The sequence below is a fragment of the Uranotaenia lowii genome, chromosome 3 (genome assembly GCF_029784155.1).
Source record: "Uranotaenia lowii strain MFRU-FL chromosome 3, ASM2978415v1, whole genome shotgun sequence".
Lineage (NCBI taxonomy): Eukaryota > Metazoa > Arthropoda > Insecta > Diptera > Culicidae > Uranotaenia > Uranotaenia lowii.
This window is the reverse complement of record NC_073693.1, coordinates 103411308-103431332: the sequence shown is the minus strand read 5'-3', so window position 1 is coordinate 103431332 and position 20025 is coordinate 103411308. Positions and strand designations below refer to the sequence as shown.

The 20025-nt window shown below is 36.9% G+C and overlaps 1 protein-coding gene across 1 annotated transcript in view; it reads left to right on the top strand.

Moving 5' to 3' along the window:
• Nucleotides 1–6461: 6461 nt before the first annotated feature.
• The window catches only part of LOC129757571 (T-box transcription factor TBX6-like), a 126491-nt gene continuing 112927 nt past the window's right edge, over nucleotides 6462–20025 (top strand). Inside the window, exon 1 of the mRNA XM_055754844.1 lies at nucleotides 6462–7652. Coding sequence (XP_055610819.1) covers nucleotides 7571–7652 — 82 coding nt within the window. The 5' untranslated portion in view covers nucleotides 6462–7570. The remainder of the gene's footprint in view (nucleotides 7653–20025) is intronic.

Genomic DNA, 20025 nt, shown 5'->3' with positions numbered 1-20025 from the left:
CAACCACGTAATAGCTACATGCGAATCGTTTCTAAGGTTGGATCATGATGGGCGAAGGAAGGCCGTCGAGGAGAAAAGGCTATGTCGCACTTGTCTAATACCCCATAAAAGATGGCCATGTCGATCGGCGAATGAGTGTGGCATTAACGGTTGTCGAATTCGCCACCACGCCTTACTACACTCGCAGACGGCCTCCAATCCAAGTTCTTCTCCACATGTCACTATTGCGCATCACCATACCAGCCTATCGTTTTCACTTTATCGCTATCTTCCCATTGTATTACAAGCCAACGGTAAGTCAGTCGAGATAATTGCCTTCCTGGATGACGGTTCATCTTCTACATTACTTGAGACGAGTGTGGCGACCAGCCTCGGAGTTGAAGGAGAACGTGGGACATTATGGTTGAGTTGGACGAACAATGTATCGCGAGAGGAAAAAGGTTCACAACGAATTTCAGTGACAGCTTCCGGTCTGGGAAAGAAAAAAATGTTTAAAATGAACAATGTTCGCACAGTAGCAGACCTCCTTCTTCCATCTCAGACCTTCGACTATGAAACTATGCAAAAAGCGTACCCACATTTAAGAGGCTTGCCAGTGACTAGTTACAAAGATGCTAAGCCAAGGATGATAATAGGTATTGAACATGCCGCCCTTTTAACATCGCTTAAAACACGAGAAGGCTGTACTAATGACCCAATCGCAGTAAAGACACGCCTAGGTTGGTGTGTTTTCGGCCGACAAATGAACGGCGTACAAGCGATCGAAACCGTTAATGTACATTGCGCCACAGAAAATTGCGATCACGAACTGCACGAGTTGATAAAACTGCTGCTCAAATTGGAGGATTCTAAAGCAAAAGCTCCGCTGTCAGAATGTGACAAACGGGCTTTGGCCATTTTAGAAGCAACCACACGGCGTGTCGACGGAAGGTTCGAAGCTGGCTTGTTATTTAAACACCCGGAACAGCGGTTTCCCAACAGCTTCCCTATGGCCGAACGTAGATTGCAGGCACTAGAACGTCGTCTGGCTAAAAATTCCTTTCTGGGCCAAAAGGTAAAAGAACAAATAAACCTATACCTAGAGAAAGGTTATGCTCACCTTGCATCAACAGAAGAGTTACATGAAACAGACCCTGAAAAGTCGTGGTACCTTCCACTAGGAGTGGTACAAAATCCCAAGAAACCCCAGAAGGTCCGCTTAATATGGGATGCTGCTGCTCGAGCTCATGGCGTGTCGTTCAATGATGCCTTACTAACAGGACCTGATCTTCTGACTTCTCTACCGGATATCCTCATCAGGTTTCGACAGAGAAACATCGCCTTTACCGGCGACATCAAGGAGATGTTTCATCAAGTCAGGATTCGAGACTCTGATAAGCAATATCAACGTTTCCTGTTCCGCGAAGATCCACAGCAGCCACCGCAAGTCTATGTTATGGATGTAGCTACGTTTGGGGCAACATGCTCTCCATGCATAGCCCAATACGTAAAGAACCTAAATGCCATGGAACACGCAAATGAATTTCCACTTGCTGCCGAAGATATAATTAAAGAACACTATATGGATGATTACTTGAAGAGCGTAGATACACCAGATGAAGCTGTGGAATTGGTAAACCAGGTGAAATTGATTCACTCTAGAGGGGGTTTCGAGATAAGAAACTTTGCCTCTAATTCAAAAGAGGTCCTAGATCGATTGGGTGAGGTCGAAGACTTACAACAAAAGGTGCTAGGTGTTGAACCAGGACTCTGCACCGTTGAAAAGTCTGAACGAGTGTTGGGTATCATCTGGAAACCGCAGACTGATGTTTTCACCTTTGATGCTTCGATGCAAATAGAAGCGATACGACACATGGACGTTAGACGACCTCCCACCAAACGGCAAGTATTGAGCATTATCATGTCGGTATTCGATCCCTTGGGGCTGATAGCCCATTTCGTCGTCCACGGCAGAATCTTGATGCAAGAGATCTGGAAATATGGTTGTGACTGGGATGAATGTATACCTGTAGAACTACAAGAAAGTTGGTTTCAGTGGAGCAATAAGTTGATGCAACTGAATCAAGTAAATATTCCTCGATGTTATTTTAAGAACTCGTCTTCCGCCTCTCTAAATGCAATACAACTTCACGCCTTTGTAGACGCTAGCGAATCGGCATATTCCTGCGTCGTTTATGCTTGTATTATTGACGAAGGTGTTCGAAAATGTGCAATCGTAGCAGCAAGAACGAAGGTGGCTCCTTTGAAGCCACTTTCCATACCACGCTTAGAACTACAAGCGGCCGTGGAAGGAAGTCGTCTCATTCAAAAGGTAACGAACGCACTCACTCTACCAGTTATCCAGAGATTCGTTTGGTCAGATTCGACCACGGTATTGTCGTGGCTACGATCGGATAGTCGGCGATATCACCAGTTTGTGGCGTGTAGAGTTGGCGAGATTCTCCGTACGACTTCAATCAACGAATGGAGATACGTGCCGACGAAACTAAACGTAGCAGATGAAGCCACGAAATGGAAAACGGAGCCTAGTTTTGACCCTCAGAGCCGGTGGTTCACTGGACCCGAATTTTTGAGAAAACCTGAGAGCGAATGGCCATCAAAATTTCTACCAACGAGTAGTCCTGAAGAAGAAATGCGAGCGACATTCGTACATCATGTTCACGTCTTTCAACCACAGATTGACTATTCTCGGTATTCACAGTTTAACCGATTACTGAGAGCTATGGCGTATTTTTTTAGAATAATTTCTTGGTTTAAAGGTGATGCCGAAGCTCTCGAAGCTAGAGTCCTCGAATCTGAAGAACTTGAAAACGCTGAAAACTTCCTATGGCGACAAGTCCAAATGGAAGCTTATCCCGAAGAGTATAATCACTTAGTACAGCAATCTCAAGATCTCCGAACAGAAAAGGTAGGCATAAATAAGAGAAGTTCTTTGTACCAGATGGCACCGTTTATGGACGAAAATAATGTGATGCGCATGAGTAGTCGAATTGGGGCGGCACCGAAAGCAGCATACGAAACTAAATATCCGGTATTTTTACCTAAGGAACATCGTGTAACATACCTTCTTGTACATTTTTACCATCGTCGCTTCCTGCATGGGAATCATGAAACGGTGGTTAACGAGTTGAGGCAGCGGTTCCAAATCCCTCATTTGCGAACGTTAGTGAAACGCGTTGGTAAAGAATGCCAGATGTGTAGAATTAAAAAGGCTGTTCCCAAAACTCCAATTATGGCACCTCTACCGGCAGTTCGCCTAACTCCTTTCATTAAACCCTTTACGCACACTGGTATAGACTATTTTGGCCCACAGATGGTTAAACAAGGCCGCAGTTTGGTCAAGCGTTGGGTGGCACTTTTCACGTGCCTTACAATAAGAGCAGTGCATCTGGAAATTGTGTCCGGCCTTTCCACTCAATCATGTGTAATGGCAATTCGCAGGTTCATCGCACGAAGAGGGTCTCCAGCTACCATCTACACAGATAATGGTACGAACTTCCTAGGAGCGAATAATCTTCTAAAAGACCAAATAAAAAATGCTCACGAAGGTTGTGCCAGCGTATTCACTAATGCCCAAACACGATGGTACTTCAATCCTCCTGCCACTCCTCACATGGGGGGTCCATGGGAACGCATGGTTAGGTCAGTGAAGACAGCGATGGATGCTATAGCGGATCACCCACAACATCCCAGCGACGAAGTGTTAGAAACAGTGGTACTAGAAGCAGAATCAATCGTTAATTCCAGACCTCTCACCTATGTGCCTCTAGATGCCGCTGAATCGGAAGCCCTGACTCCAAACCACTTTTTGCTGTATGGTAGTATCGGCATCAATCAACCTCAAAAGCCGTTAATGGTTACAGATAGGGTTTTACGAGACAGCTGGAACCTAACCCAAACGCTGGTGGACAAATTTTGGGTAAGGTGGGTCAAGGAATACTTGCCAATGCTGACCAGGCGCACAAAGTGGTTTTCACCAACTAAACCTTTGAAAGCGGGTGATTTAGTGATAGTAGTCAATGAACAGAAAAGAAACGGTTGGATTCGAGCACTCGTGGTTAGTGTTATCACCGCTCCAGATGGTCAAGTACGTCGAGCTGTGGTGCGAACAGCTAACGGAGAGAGCATCAAATCAGTAGCTAATTTGGCCCTACTAGACATCGAAACACCACAGACTGGCATGTCAACATGTCCACAGGAGCTTCCGGAACTACACGGGCGGGAGAATGTTAGAAATACCCCTGGGTTCGACGACGTGAGTGGTGTGAGTCCCAGCAGCTCCCACAAGTGACATCCTCTAATATTTATAAACATTCTCTTAACACGGTTTGTTGTTGAATGACTTGCAGTTAGGCAGTAGGCGAATCGAGAAATATTGTAGTTCGAGTACTATAGTCATTCATTTAGTGATTTCACTTTAAAGTTCCCGCTTGAAAGCATTATTAATAAATCCAACTGGGTAAGAATATACATAATCATAAACGAGATAGGTGGTAATTCGAGGAATGTATTAGAATAACATCACCGTTATCTCATCAATGTAGGTTAAGTCACAACGCTAGTACGGTGCTCCGTGATTTTCCTTGGATCTGCAGGACCAGTAGTCCATCAAATATTGACAGTGAGTAGTCACAGATCCTTTAAAGGTATTTACACTAAATCCACATATTTTACATACTATATAGATACAGATAGTCTGTGCTAACGGGCTCAAATAGGATTGATTCGAAGTACTTCAAGAAAGACCAAAATGTAGGTTATATTAAAGTTTAAATCCATTTCCGTAAGTCGCTAATAAATCTTATATTTGTAGCTTTGAAGCGTACAAAACAGTACTGCTATTGAGATTAATTTCTTCAGTTCCGAATCATCCGCAACAGTGTTGATATGTACACTCAGGCGAACATATTCCCATCATTAGATAAGTGACAAACAGTGTAATTCTCGAAATATTGAAAGTGTCCGTTTTACCCGCTGTGTTCGTCTTACCCGACTTTCCCCTACATGATAATTTTATTGAATTGTTAGAAGATCAACAAAAACATCAGAGAATTACCTTCATTGCTTTTTAAAATATTTTTTTAAACAAACACAAACACATACCGGATCTCAATGAAACTTGAGGTTTCATTGAAGAGGTTCCTTTTACTTAACACTTAGCGTACATCTTTCGAGGATATGATGGCTAGCATCTTACTGATGCTAAAACTACCAATTAACTTGAAATGTACTACGTATGCCGTGACCTGAATTCGATCTCATGACCGTTGGCTTGATGACTTGAAGGCTATTCTCTACGCGACGGGCTGCGGCATACATTGGGATTAAGTAACTTTTAACTTAACGAACTTGATTTGTAAATAATTGAATCAAATGAACTAACGATTGAAATAAACTAAATTTTTTTTCAATTGTTTATTGGATATTTTGGGTGTGATATGTATATCTCGACATCAGAGATCGGGGAGACTACTTTCTCCAATTTTATGTTTCCGAACAGAATAATTTTATATAGAATCAGATCGTTTTCGAGTTCGTAAAACTAAATCTAAATTTCTGTCACCATCAATCATTGATTCATGTTTCCACACCTGATCAGAGGAGGACCTGTTCGATCGAAGTGTACATCAATAAATCACAATAAAGCCGCAGATCACGCAGTGGTTGGTGGTTCATAGATTGCCTTGCCCCGAACCGAAATAAAATCAAATCAATCTCCAATAAAATCTCAACTCAACACTCTAGCCAGGACCATATTCATTAAAAAATTTGCTTTAATTTAAACGTTCGGTTCCAGTTAGGTAGATTTTTTTTTTATTATTTATTCAAAACAGCTGGGTGGTGAGCTTAAGGCGCTAATCAAAATCCAATTTATTGTTCCACATTTGGAATCGAGAATAAATAACGCGCTACGAAGAAAACCAATATGAGCCGCCGCCATATTGAATCAATGACCGATCAGCCGAGCTCAACCGAAAGGGAGCCGAACGGGAACCGAATGCATTCCGAACGTCAACATTGGTCGGTCGGTGTCGTCGTCGCCTGCTTTTCGTTTGCATCAAATTTCACGCCATTTCGATCGAATTGTTTGCGTTTGCTGCGGCTGTGATGCATTTTACCACCGCGATTTAAGAATTCGCCGCGATGGTGATTGCGAGTTTGGAGCTTAGCGGAGGCAAATCGAGACACTCGATTCAAGGATTTTTTTCACGCATGCCGTTGCATTGATGTTTCGAAGTCTTGGTGCATGTTTTTTTCTTTTTTTTTTAGAGAAATGGTGTGCGTTTTGAAGTGAAAAGAATGGAAAGCCGAAAGACCGTGATCTTCACTCGTGTGAACGATGTATGGAGTATGTATGAAAGAGGGAAAACAAAAGTAGGCGTTGCTTCGAGCAACCAATCAGGTGCCATAAAAAGCCGAAGGGTAATGTGAGCAAAAGCAAGAACAAGAAGCGGACAACATTGCACAAACCGGTAGGGGAATCGGGTTTTTGTTTACGTTCCACATGCAATTCCAAAGATGAGCGAGTGTTAGTGAGATCTTTTCCTGATTACTTCTTTCTTCCCTTTCTATGCACTTTATTGCAAGGTTCGTTTTGATGAGTTGATTCGTGTGGTGCGGTATTGTCGGGGCATGGTCACTTAAACCTGTACAGCCACGGGATTCCGATATGTTGGCAAACTGACAGAACCAGGTTGGCACCTACTTGATTCCTTCGTATACCTTTTGGTGCCGTTTTTGCTTTGCGTGTTTCTTTGACCTCCTCTTGTTCGGACCACCGCCGCCGCCGTCGTTGTCGATTGCGGCGTCGTCGCTATTCTTGTTGTTTTTGCTGTTATCGTCGTCGTTGCTGCGCCCGCTGCTGTCGTTGTTTCGCGTGCTCATTGTTGATGGTGGTGTGGTCGATTGCCGCGTGGACCCGCCGTGTGTTTTGCGGGAGACTGGCTGGATTTGGATAGAAAGAACCGAGCAAGAGCGGTGCAAGTAGGGTTATTTTATTGGCACAACAGTTGCGAGACGATTTTTTCGCTGGCTGGACGCGTGCGTTTGCAATAACCATTTTCCTGGTTGTTTCGGCGATTTTTTTTGTTTGCTCGAGAACACGTGATTCCTATGCGGCGGCCAGAGTGACGCCAATTTTGATGGCAACGACGACGTGACGCGACGGTATTTTCGCATTGTTGTGTTCCGATTGGGTTGTGTGAGGGGATCAGTGCCGAGGGGGTGAGTGAAACGAAAGGAGGAGAGGGTTAAGCAAAGGGATTACACACCCCCACGACACGAAGCAATAGGCAAAAGGGTGTATGGAACTACGAAGTGCCAATTGTAGCCAATAGGGAAGGTGTAATGGCGTTGGATACGTTGCATGCAAGCTGTCAGCTGTCACTATGATGGACGATTGTTTTCAATTGTTTCGAAACGTGCCCGAGGTGGGATTTGTTGTGATAGAAGGGTGTGAAAATTAACAGTACTTGAGTAGTACTATTTGGTTTGTTCAATAAAAACGGGTCAGTTCTGAAGGGAGTGATAACTAAATAGATTTCTGGATCAACATAACGAAAAAATAAGCATGACTGATATGATAGACTTAAGGATGCACCAGCATATCGCTCATGAAATCTACCGGCAGCAGATGATGCAAAGGATACCGGGTAAGTTGACGTATTAATACCTATGTAAAAAGATTTTACCGTTTTCTTACAGATATTTTTGTACTTTGAAAGAAATTATATAAGATCTGAATACCTTCTCTACAACCACATTTTACAACAGAAATTGTAATTAAATTAACTGCACACGATTTTTAATACCGTAAAACGGGGTAACATTGATCACCGGGGTAAATTTGACCAGCAAGAAACTTTTCCACATTATCATCAATAACTCAGTTTATAGTTTGAATTCTTGAAAACTATTTTCTACGTTTGAAAGCCTATTGATTGAGTATCAAATAGGCAAAATTTGGTTTGTATTTGAATTTTTTTCTTTAAGTGAAAAATCTAATTTCAAAATCTTAAAATATCTATTTTTCAAGGCTCGCAAACAAACAGGTCTCCTGAAGATTCCAAAAAGCTTTTAGAAGCAAACGGGCTGTTTAATGTGAAAGAACAACTATTTTTCTTTGTATATGAACAGTTATGGTGCTATTTTTATAGTCTTTTAATGATAATTTTTTTATATTTAAAAAATAAGGACATTTTCTAAGAGTAAGCCCGTATTGGACAAATGGATAGGAACCCTATCAAATCGTTAACTTCAAAGAAAAAATGAAAATAGAAAAAGTGGAAAGGGGTTAGGGGAATGTGTGAAGGTTAAATTTCATTTGTATTTTGAAGCTCAAACTATTTAGCAATTATAATTATTTTTGCCCCTAAATGTAGGCAGCATAATAGTTCTTTTTTCGATAGTAAATATTTTTAGAATAAAACGTTTAAAATCAAGGTTAAATTGATAAACTAGCATTATAAAATATTATGAAGGTGTTTTGTATCCTTTATGATCAAGAAAACGCGTTAAAACCATCAGAATAATGACTGATCAATGTCACCCCAAAGCATCAAATTCTGAACAAAGATTTTTAAATCAAATTTAAAGAGTTCCAATAAATTTATGCATCCATGTTTTTGGTTCATAGGAGTCCAGTACTGGTTTTAAAAATATAAAAAATGTCACATTTCCCTTAACAGAAAAAATAATCGAAAAATATTGAAAAAAGTGATCAATATTACCCCGGATTACGGTACTTTAGAATTTCAATGCGCATGTTTCCATTTGAATTGAAGGTGATAAATATGAATTTCACTAAACAAGTATGAGTAACATTGTTTTGAATTGCCGCCATACGTTTTTATAAACTATTTTTTTGGAATGATATTGAAAGACATAAGCAATGAAACTGAGAAATTTAATTATATTCCAACATGGGTGCCCGGAATGACAGTAAATTTTAGAGTTGGTCAAATATTGCTGAATATTTTCTTGGCTGAAATAAAAGCATATGCAATTTATTTAAAAAAAAAATTGTGATGAAACCGTGCTCACATAGTTATCTGACATATTTTTTTACAAAGTTGATAATGTGCTTGAATTTTTTAAAAGTTATTCGAATTATTCAATTTATGAAATTTTAAGAAAAAAAAATAAATAAAAATAATAAAATTTATGAAATTTTATGAAAAAAAAAACAGATTTTTTGTGAGTGAGTGAATAAATTCGGGCAAAATTCGAACTTTTTTCAATGAAATCCGGGCAACCAGGCCGGACCAGACATTTCCCTAATTTTTTGTCATATATCTGGGCAAGTGCGGGTAAAACCAGGCAATCTGACAAGCTCAAACTAAAAGATACGATGTTCTCTATTATTTCCTCATCTGAAATTGCTTTGAAATAGCTAAATGAATAATGAAATTTCAGTTTTGGGACAACTCATAAACTTTGCACGTTATGTAGTCAATTTGGATTTGGTGGCCCACGTTTCACCACAGTTTTTCAAAATCCAAAAAAATATACTTTTTTTTAAAACAGTTAGAACTCGGGAAATTAGTGTATTTAAAAAATAATAAAAAAAAAGCCTTATGATATCTCAAAAATGTAGAAAACCTTTCCATTAGTTTTTTTCATTTAATCATTTATAATAAAGAAGTTATAAAACAAAAAAAAAAATCCATAATTTAGTTTTTCTCTCAAAGATTTACCTAGCTAGGTTTTCCAGAATAAAATTTTGGAAAGGAGGACATTTTGCTCAAAATACTATAGACAAGTAAGACGTTTTTCAACCTGAACTAGGACGCATTATTTGGAATTTTTTTAGTAAAAAAAAGTTTTTACACATATTTTAAATAAGGTAAGATGATATCACAACAAATAAAGATCAAAAATCTTTTTTAACAATTTTAGTAATTCTGTTTTTAAAGAAGAAATATTCAGTTATCGTCAGCAGCTCATTAAGACGATTTTCCAAAAGAAGCCAATAAGTATTTCGTGAAAAATGGATCGAAATAATAACAAACGCAATGTAAAAAAATCGATAAACAAGATAATGGCCCTAACCCTAAAAGTAGGACATTTTAGGTCCAAAGAAGGACGGGAGGACACGGGTCGAAAAAGTAGGACATGTCCTACCAAAGTAGGACGTCTGGTAAGCCTATACCCAGCAAACATTTTTTGTAGGTAAATTCCTCAATAAAATTTGTTATACGTTTCATATACATCAGAGAATCATCGCATATAACTCGAAAAAACAGCATTTTCCTACCACAGTGGAGGCGATATACATAGATATTTTTACCTTCTGGCTTAAGCGATAAGAATTATACAAATTGGAATATTCAACACCTTATTCGTAAATCCTGAAAGTATGCGAGAGAGCGCAAGTTTTGCTCTCAAGGCATGCAAACCGTTGCCAGCGACAATATTTGCTGCTTCTCTCATTGGACAAATTTTTCAAATCAACCATCTGATTTTTCGCAATCTGGATGCACTGCTCATCGCAGAGAGCTCAACGAGATTGATTTCTTATTTGAATTCCGCTTGAGAGAACAAATTCGCAAACATGCCGAACTTTTTATCATATCTGATTTATACCAACTTCAAGTAACTATCTGCTATCATTTCTAATGCGATTTTTTGTTTACTGGGTATTCTTCAGGTTTTTATTTCTGGATTTTTAAGTTAATTTGAGTTTTCAAATTCTGGCTTTCCGTTCATTCCGAACTTCCGTTCTATCCGAATTTCCCGGATATTTAAAACAAAATTTTGGAGAAGTTCGACCACCCGCAGAAAAAAACATGCGGACATTTTAAAATTTTTATTTTTTGGAAATTAAAAAAAATGAGTTATGTTTTTGTTGTTTCGTTTGCTTTAGCGTCCGACCGCAAATTTTTGCAAGGCTTTCAATTTCTAAGCGTTGAAAAAGTTATATCTGAATTGTTGATTTTTTTTGTAAACAATAGTCAACACTGCCTGAATTCTATGTTGAAAAACTTTTATTCGAAAATCCGAATTTTGCCAGAATTTTTGAAAAAAAGTAGCTAGTAACGGAATTTGTCTGGATTTTGTTTTTCCTGTATCCATTTTATGGTTTGAAGACACGTAAAATAAGGTTGCCACAACTTTTTCAGGGCTGAAAAAATCCGGACTATTTTACCTAAAGATCTGGCAAAATCCAGTCATTTGTTTTCAAAATCGACAATCATAAACCGGACAATATCCGGGTAAATTTTATCAGCACTCAGGAATCGGATTTTGGGCTTTCGAAAAACCTTTTTGAATGCTTATTTATGCGTCCAAAATGGTTACAACGACACAATTAGTTTGTTTTGTTTGATTTGGGAAATAAAGTGAATAAATTCCATTAAAAAAATGAAAGGTGCCATTATTAAAATTCTAATACCTTTCCTTTAAAAAATGTACGTGTTTAAAAAATGTTAATATGACTCACTGACGACTGACCACAAACATTTTGCTGTGTAAATCTAATATATAAAGATGAGTTGGACTATATATGTTTGTTTGTTTGTATGCACCTTATACAAATCCACACCGCTGAACCGATCAGCCTGAAATTTGGTACAGAGATGTAGTTGAACCAGGGTAAGGTTTTAGTAATAGTTCTGAGCCCCTCCCACCTAAGAAAAGGGACCCTCCCATACAACGTTCTATTTTATTCCCACGAACCAAAAGTCATGGCACCCATTTGGCAGCCGATTTTCGTTTGCTTTGGCGGGTTGTTTTCTCCATCACCATGGGCCGGGCGTAAGAAACGACTATCCAGAGTTCACGTGTACTGGAAAGCAAATCAATGCTTGCTGAGCGTTAAAGATTTGAAAGGGGAAATTTTGGCGGGTGTTTTTTGTACCTTCTACTGCTGAAAGCACATGGTACCGGTAGTTACGAGATTTTTGGATGCAATAATGAGCTAACATTTCGGATTGAAAAATACAACTAACCTGTAAAGTACAGTACCGTTCATAATTGTATAGAAATTTGAAGCAAGCGCACTGTCACTTCGACTTTGAACTTCCATAACTTTTTACTCTGATGATATTCTTTGATCAAATTTTTTGCGTTAGATAGATCAACTATCACACTATTATAACACAAAGTTTGAGCTTTCTGGAGTTTGTGTGGCCTGAGAAACAGTAATTCTACGAAAATCGGACATTTTGGACTTTTCTCATTCAAACTGCAATATCTGTGAAACTACGCTACATTTTTTATTGAAATTTTGCAGAGTAATTGTTGAAAAATAAAGCTAGCACATCTGAAGTTTTCGAAAAGTTCTATCGATGAGATCAAAAGTTACGCGAGGTGCAATATTTCAGGCATGAACCTTGAAATGCGATTTCTATAGAATTTTGGACGAATGTTTCCATAGGAAAATCAAATTCACTGTTTAACAACCGGTAAATCCATTTCAACCGAAAAATCACGACAATATCGCGAGATTCTGATTTCAAAACACAAATGGATCATTTATTCCATTTTTTCTTTTCTTCATTGCTTTTGCCAGACATTTTTTGTCTGATTGGTGGAGAAAACGATATTGTTTTCATGAATCGTCCAAAATTCTATAGAAATCGCATTTCATGGTTCATGCCTGAAATATTGCACCTCGCGTAACTTTTGATTTCATCGATAGAACTTTTTGAAAACTTCAGACATGTTAGTTTTATATTTCAACAATCACTCTGCAAAATTTCAATAAAAAATGTAGCGTAGTTTCAGAGATATTGCAGTTTGAATGAGAAAAGTCCAAAAAGTCCGATTTTCGTAGAATTACTGTTTCTCAGGCCACACAAACTCCAGAAAGCTTAAATTTTGTGATATAATAGCGTGATAGTTGATCTATCTAACGCAAAAAATTTGATCAAAAAATATCATCAGCGTAAAAACTTACGGAAACTCAAAGTCGAAGTGACAGTGCGCTTGCTTCCAATTTCTATACAATTATGAACGGTACTGTATGTATTGACTTGAATTGTAGTGGTTTTCTAAGTACTCCTTACAACTGCTGAAGGGCTTTGGAGTCTATAAGAATATACAGTGTGTGAAGTATGGATGCAATGATTTACCTTCATTATGAATTTGGATTGAGTGCTGAAAACATATAAAGCTATTTTCTTAAATCAAGCTTTATAGAACCAACCATTTTCGTATTTTTAGAATTCCTCATAGAGAAAGATAAAATAATTAAATTCAGAGTTATAAATAAGTTGAGAGCTGTGATTTCAACACTTTGAAAGCCGTCGAGAAATCTAAATGGAGGACTCAAAAATTTAACGTGCATTATCTGGAAAAACCAAATCCAACGCAAGAAACTTTATTTGAAATTATGTATGAGTTTTTAAGTTTTTTACAATTCAATTTTATCGGTCAATCTATGACTTTTGTAAAAATGTTGATCATCAATGTGTTCAATTTTACCATCCAATTATGCGAAAACTTAAATCGTTAAGTACTGCGAATCCAATCAAATTATTTCCAAGAATTTTTTCTTTATCACTCTTCAAAATGAGACACGAAAGCCACAACCGTGGTAAAATGTCTATAATAAATATAAAAAAAAAACTCTTCAAAATAATTAATGAATTTTTATTTCCAAGAACGGAATTTTTTTTTTAAATCTTTTGTTATAACATCATAAAATGGACGATTTGGGTTCCGAGATAATTTCTTTAAGATCATTTCAAAAAACTATTAGTGGAACTTGGAACATTTAAGAAAAACTTATCATAAAACGGTGTGGAAAAAACAGCGAAAAGTATACAAACATTTGAAAACATGAAAAAAGAGTCTTCAACAAGTCTAAAAAACCAAATACAAACACATACAGGATCTCAATGAAACTTAATGTTTCCTCGAATAGATTCCTTTTACTTAATTCTAAGCGTACATCTTTCGAGTATATGATGGCTAGAATCTCACAAATGCTCTAACCACTAAACCACAAAAGATTACTGTGTATGCCATGACTGGAATTCGAACTCATGGTCGTTGGCTTGGAAGACTTGAAGGCCACGAGCTGCGGCAAGTTTCAGAAGCCTTCTTAGAATTTTCTGGGCAAATAAAGATTGAATATAGCATGCGGTGGAGTATTTGGCATATAGCGTCCGAGAAGATCATCTCCAAAAGAGTTTTCATTAGATGGGGGGGTGGGAAAGATAAAAATATAGTTTAATCATTTGAAGATAAAAAAAATAGAAGACCAAAGCTATTCAAGCTTCCTTTAAGAAAGGGTAGGTATAAAATGTTTTTCGTGATAAAATAAAAAAGCATTCATGGGAAATTATTTTGAATTTCAATGAATACGACTCTCATAACTATAAGTGTTTCAAAAATATGAAAAAGAGAAAACAGTAAATATTCTCATTTAAAACTTTAAAAACACTAACAAAACTTTCAAAGCTTACATACATGGCACAACATGGGTAAAAAATTTTCATAATTAATATATAAAGCATATTGAATACAAAGCTACCAAAATTTCGTAAAGTCAATCGACTCATTTTGATTTATATTTTATGCAAACCCGAGCAAGGCCGGGTAAATCAGCTAGTATTTTATAAAACATTTGAGGCCCTCAGAGCCAAAGGGGTATAAGTGACATAATGGTCGATTCTTCAAATTTCAAACTATGTTTGGTGATTTTATCAGATTTTTCAAATTTTATTTACATACTTTTACGTTCGAGAGCAAAATACATTTTTTCGAAAAATATATGGAAAACGGTCAAATACAACAACTTTAAAACGTGTTTTCTCGAAAAAAAACTTTTATGCACTTATACCTCTTTGGATCCAAGGGCCTTATTTGTTTTTTTTTAGATCAACATCGTGATGTTTGCTTGGACGATAAAATAGGGACTCTTAACGAGGTGTTGGAAAGACAAAATATGTATTTATTAGAACAGATTCAAAAACATCATTCCTAATGAACTCTATCTAAAAAATTTCTGTAGGAGGATGAGAGAGCTAAGATTTCCGCAGTCATTTTGATAAGTTTCAAAAGTTGTTTTTTTTTATAAACATCATTATATTTCTTTCAAATAGGTTTTTTTTTAAATTACAGTTGCTTTTCAGATGCCATTTCCTACTTTGCTAAGGAAACTTACATATGTGCTTAAGCTAGCTTGAAAGCAATCATCAATGTACAAATTGAAGTCGATGATAAAAATGTCTCAAGACAGATCTGAATTTTAAAATGAAGTCAAATATGTAATTGCTCACTAGCTAGTCCTGAAATCTAATCTGGTAGATAATTTTTGAAGCTCCTCTACACTCTAATTTAATCTTATTTTAAAATATGCTTCCAAATTTAAACAATTTTTAAAAATTAAATTTCTGTTTATTATTGATGCAAATTACCAATATGTAAGAAGTGTATTCGAAAAACATACAACACTTTATTTTGTAAACAACTTTTAAATGCATGAATGTAAATCGATGAAATTTTCAGCGAAGTTATCTGACAATGTAATGTTTACAAATGCATATTTTTGTGATGTTCAGTCTAGTGGTTTTTTGAGATAGCCTCATAAGAAGAATTTTTTTCACTTTAATTGCTCAGCACATTTATTATGTACACTTTGAACCTATTTTTTTTTTAAATTCAAGGCTATTTTTAATTATATTTGGTTTTTCCTGAAGCTAAACCTCCTAAATAACTCAAAAATTTTGATTTGGTCGAAGTTACAACAAATTTAGCTGATTGTCCTCCTTCGGCACAAAAACAATGCATTTAACTTTATATCTCTGCACCACCGTTTTTGCGTAATGGCACGATTCCAGCTCCAACTTGAACAGAGTATAAACTTTGTAAAAACAATTGAAGTGATTTGCAGCAAAAACGGTTGCATTCTAGTACTAGAAATCAGTTTTTCAATTTTTTTCCTCCCTGTTTATCTTGGAAAATACAGACGAGACTTATCAACGAAAAGTTTCTGTTTGGAAATCTGCTAGGTGACTGCAAAAGAGTTCGTTTTGCTGCCCATTACGAAAATTTTCAAAATATCTCCCCACAAGCAGTCCAAATATTTTGCGTACGATTTGACCACCGTATTTTGTATATTTTAGCGGTAGGCAGCTTTTCTACCTTGCAGAAATGAAGTCAGGCCTATTTATAAACCAGCTAGACGAACCAGCCAGAAAAATTTGCTTACTTTTTTCACTTCCTGTTCGGATTGAGCTTAATAAAACCTTTCACATTCCACTTACTTCATGAAATCACTTATCTTCAATTTTATTCAAATTTTAGCTCAATATTGGGTCCACCTTGGGACTTTTTAAACGATTTACCATGTGAAATTTGGTCGAATAGTTGATTTCCAGCTGTTTTGTGTCTCCCAGTGGAACTTTTCTGGATTTTTCTCGATCCCCTAAAGCCCAAATAATTTTATCAATAAACTTCAGTATTGTACACTATCTCAAAAACCACTTGAAACGTGATGCCAATTAAATGCTTCGAAAATATAGCATTTGTTATTCTGATTTGGAGCTATGTTGCATTTTATAAGCATTGTGCGAAGCTAATAAAATGCTTATTGTATTTTAAAAGAGTGGTGCATTTCTAATTTGATGCAGCATAGCACTTGAAGGGCTGTTATGATTCAAAATTGCACTTGATGTGCTGAAAAAGTGTAATTTAGCACTTGAATGCTAGTATAAAGCTATAAAAATGATTAAGTGCTTATGGTTACTTGGGTAGTGTTATTACATCACTTCAGAGTGTTCGTTAGTGTGAAACCATACAAGAATCGATTCGTTCTATCAATTTCATCTAAAATTTATCCAACCAAAAAAAAGTATTAATCCGGTTTCAAGCTCCGAAAGCAAACAAGTTTATTGTTTAATAAAATTTGTAGAATCATCCCATATTTTTCAGGTTCATTTTCGTCCTGTGTGGCGGCTTAAATCATGACATACAGTATTTTTTCGTTCTCGAGAGACGCCTGCAGCTATCAAATTGAAACGAAAATGAGCGTACCAAAATCACAACATATGATCATCGGTTTTCTGGTAATGAAAGCTCTAGACATAAAACTCTGGAAACCTTTTTTCCACTACGTTTCCTCATTGAGAGGACCCAGAAGATGAGAAAAAAAACCTATTCAAGGTATCGATAGTAAAATTGATAAATTGATTGAAGAGGCTGGCGCTCTGCTTCAGGCCTTCGGGCCCTGTTTGTTTTACGGGAAAATTAGTCCCATCTTAATCTTTCATCTGGTGTTGGTTTTTCGATTAGACGCGGCGATTTAGGACTTTTTGTGCCCTTTCCCTTTCGAAGGGTATGAGAGAGTTTCGTTTTCGGACCCTATTGCGAGTTTACAGAATGCATTACCTTGCGGACCTTTCCGAAATTCCGAAAGAACCGAAAATGATGATGATGATGATCCTCACCGCAGGGAGAGATGATTAATAGTGTTAGTTTTTAGGAGTTTTTTTTTCGTTCACTCTAATCGGGGAATGTTGTTTCCTAATTCCGAATTAAAATGCATTCGGATGCGTATCGCTGGCATATGTCCTGATTGTTTGATGCGTTGAACCTGGCAGCAGACGCCATAAGGGATGATCTATGTAAACAGACATGCGATCGAGTGAAGGTCCTGTTCGAGATGGACAAGGGATCAAACTCAGGGGATCAAACTTGAGAGGAAAAAAAACCAACAAACAGTTGATCTGTATCTGTCGATCGTGTGGTGTGAGAGCTTCGCAACAATTAATTTTCAAAAAACTATCAAGAATGAAAAAACAACGGCTCGAAGCCTCGCCAAGGGGCAAAGGTGACGATCGGTTCGAGAAACGATCAATGTCTGGGAGAGAATTTTAACAGGTTGAAATGTCAATCTTGATCCATTCTGGAATCAAGGAACAAATTTTTTCGCTGCATGGATCTTGATAAGACCAGGTTCTAGACGCCATTCTATTTAGAACCCCTTGTGTGAGGAGAAGCTTGTTTGGAAATTTCCCTTTCTCGCATGATGGATTCTTCTGGATCTATAAAAATGACCGATGCGGGTTTCACGCAGGGAAGCAGTGACCATTTGGTTCTATCATCAATTTTGGTTACATTTTGAAAGCGAGTCAAGAATGTAATTGATGATCTGTTTGTTAAAAATTTGTGACGGATTTGGATGTGTCATTTGGATCATTTAACGGGTAAAACAAAACACTATTTTCACGATTTTTTTCTAGAGCTATCGTTCAAACAAATGTATTCAAATTTTTTGCATTATACAAAGCATTGATAAAAGAATGTATAGTAATTTTTTCGTAGAAAAATATTAAAAAATGAGCCGGTGACGGAGCACTTTCGAGGATGCCTTTTAGAAAACAAGATTTGCGGTGGACACTGTATCTCAACACAGAATCATCTGAAGTCAAAAAATCAGAGCAAAATATTTTTAATGAATGTTTTTCTGGACCCCAACGTTTTTATTTAACTGAAAATTTTTTTATGAAATTTTTGTGGCTGTTTGAAGTAAAAACTACGATTTTTCACGAAAAAATCCGCCATTTTTTATCTGTAAAATCTCCCCAAAGTAAAAAAATAAAAAAAGAAAAACGATGGGGTCTGGTATTTTATATGTAGAAAATATGTTCCAAATTTGAAAAGAATCGGATAAGTAGTTTTCAAATGACGATGTCCACGGACTTTAAAAATGTGCTTTCGAGAAAAACGCGTTTGAAGTTTCTTCTCTTGCTTTCTTGCAGTATTAGATAGGAGGAGATAAAGGCCTATAATTTCTACAGTTTTGCTTCAATTTACTTGAAAATTTGACACAACATTCTTGCCATGTTTTACAATAAGAAAATAAAAAAATAAAAAAATCGATTTTTTGAAAGTGTTAGACCCTACCCCCCCCCCCCCCCCCTTAATAATACAGGAAGTACGATACTAATCCTCATGAAATTTTATTTAAGAAAATATGTACTTTTGTAGAAAAGAGAACCCGAGCAACAAAAAGTCGCGTTTTTACTTAAAGATAGAACTCCGAAGTTCAGGAACTGCCATCGCCCTTTGAAAGGTTAAATTATCTATGACGGAACTTTTTAATGCAACTTTTTTCAAGAAGGTCGCTTAACACTTTCTAACGCACCGTTAAGATACTTCTAGGTGTTTTAAAGAACCTTTATGGGAATTCTAAGCGACATGTCAAAAATGTCTGTCATGGAATTAGTTTTGTTTATATCAGCTTTGATATTTACAAATGGAATTCAAGAACTTTTCTTATCAATGTCAAGATATTCGAATAAATTTTTGATGATGAGAATTTTTGTTTTTATTTATTAAAAGTACTTCAACGAAATAAGGTACAATATATTTACCAACCCATTCAATGATCTCAAATGGCATAAAGTTTAAATACTAATTATTACAGTGGCAATGAACTATTGCCTTATTGGTCGAGAGGCTGTTGAGTTTCATTGCAACCTAGAGAGCAGCTGTTCAATTCTCTAGGCGTAAGTAGCTTTTGTAATCAAAACAAAATAATAAAAATCAATGAGATAGACCTTGATAGACAGGCAACATAGCTATCTGTCATCTGGTTGTCAAAGCAATTCTTTTTCTCTTAGTAGCTGAATAGCATTCTCTACAGCCACCTAAACGAACTTGAAAGTAGCTTTAAGAACGTAAATTTTGGGCTGACTAGCATTCTCTTCAGACAGAAACGAGAACTGATTAAGCTTCTATGAAACCTTTTTAAGGGAATTTCGGTTGCTTGGGAAGTGCTCAGTGCCTTTCTAACACCAAATTTCTCCTACGACTATGCTAATAGGAAATTAAAGTTTCGTTGTACCCACCCAACAGCACTTCGCAGCTATTCATTTTGCTAGGAAAGCTATATGATCTCCTACAGACGGATTTTATCCTTTTGCTTGAATTTTTATCGAATTTTGATGAACTTTTCAAGACGATGCATAACGTCGTACGAACCAACTCGCCAAAATGTTTTTTGTGTCCTTTTGCATCACGGCAAAATATGGCAACGCAAAACGACGCCAAAACCAAATTGCACTCAAAAAT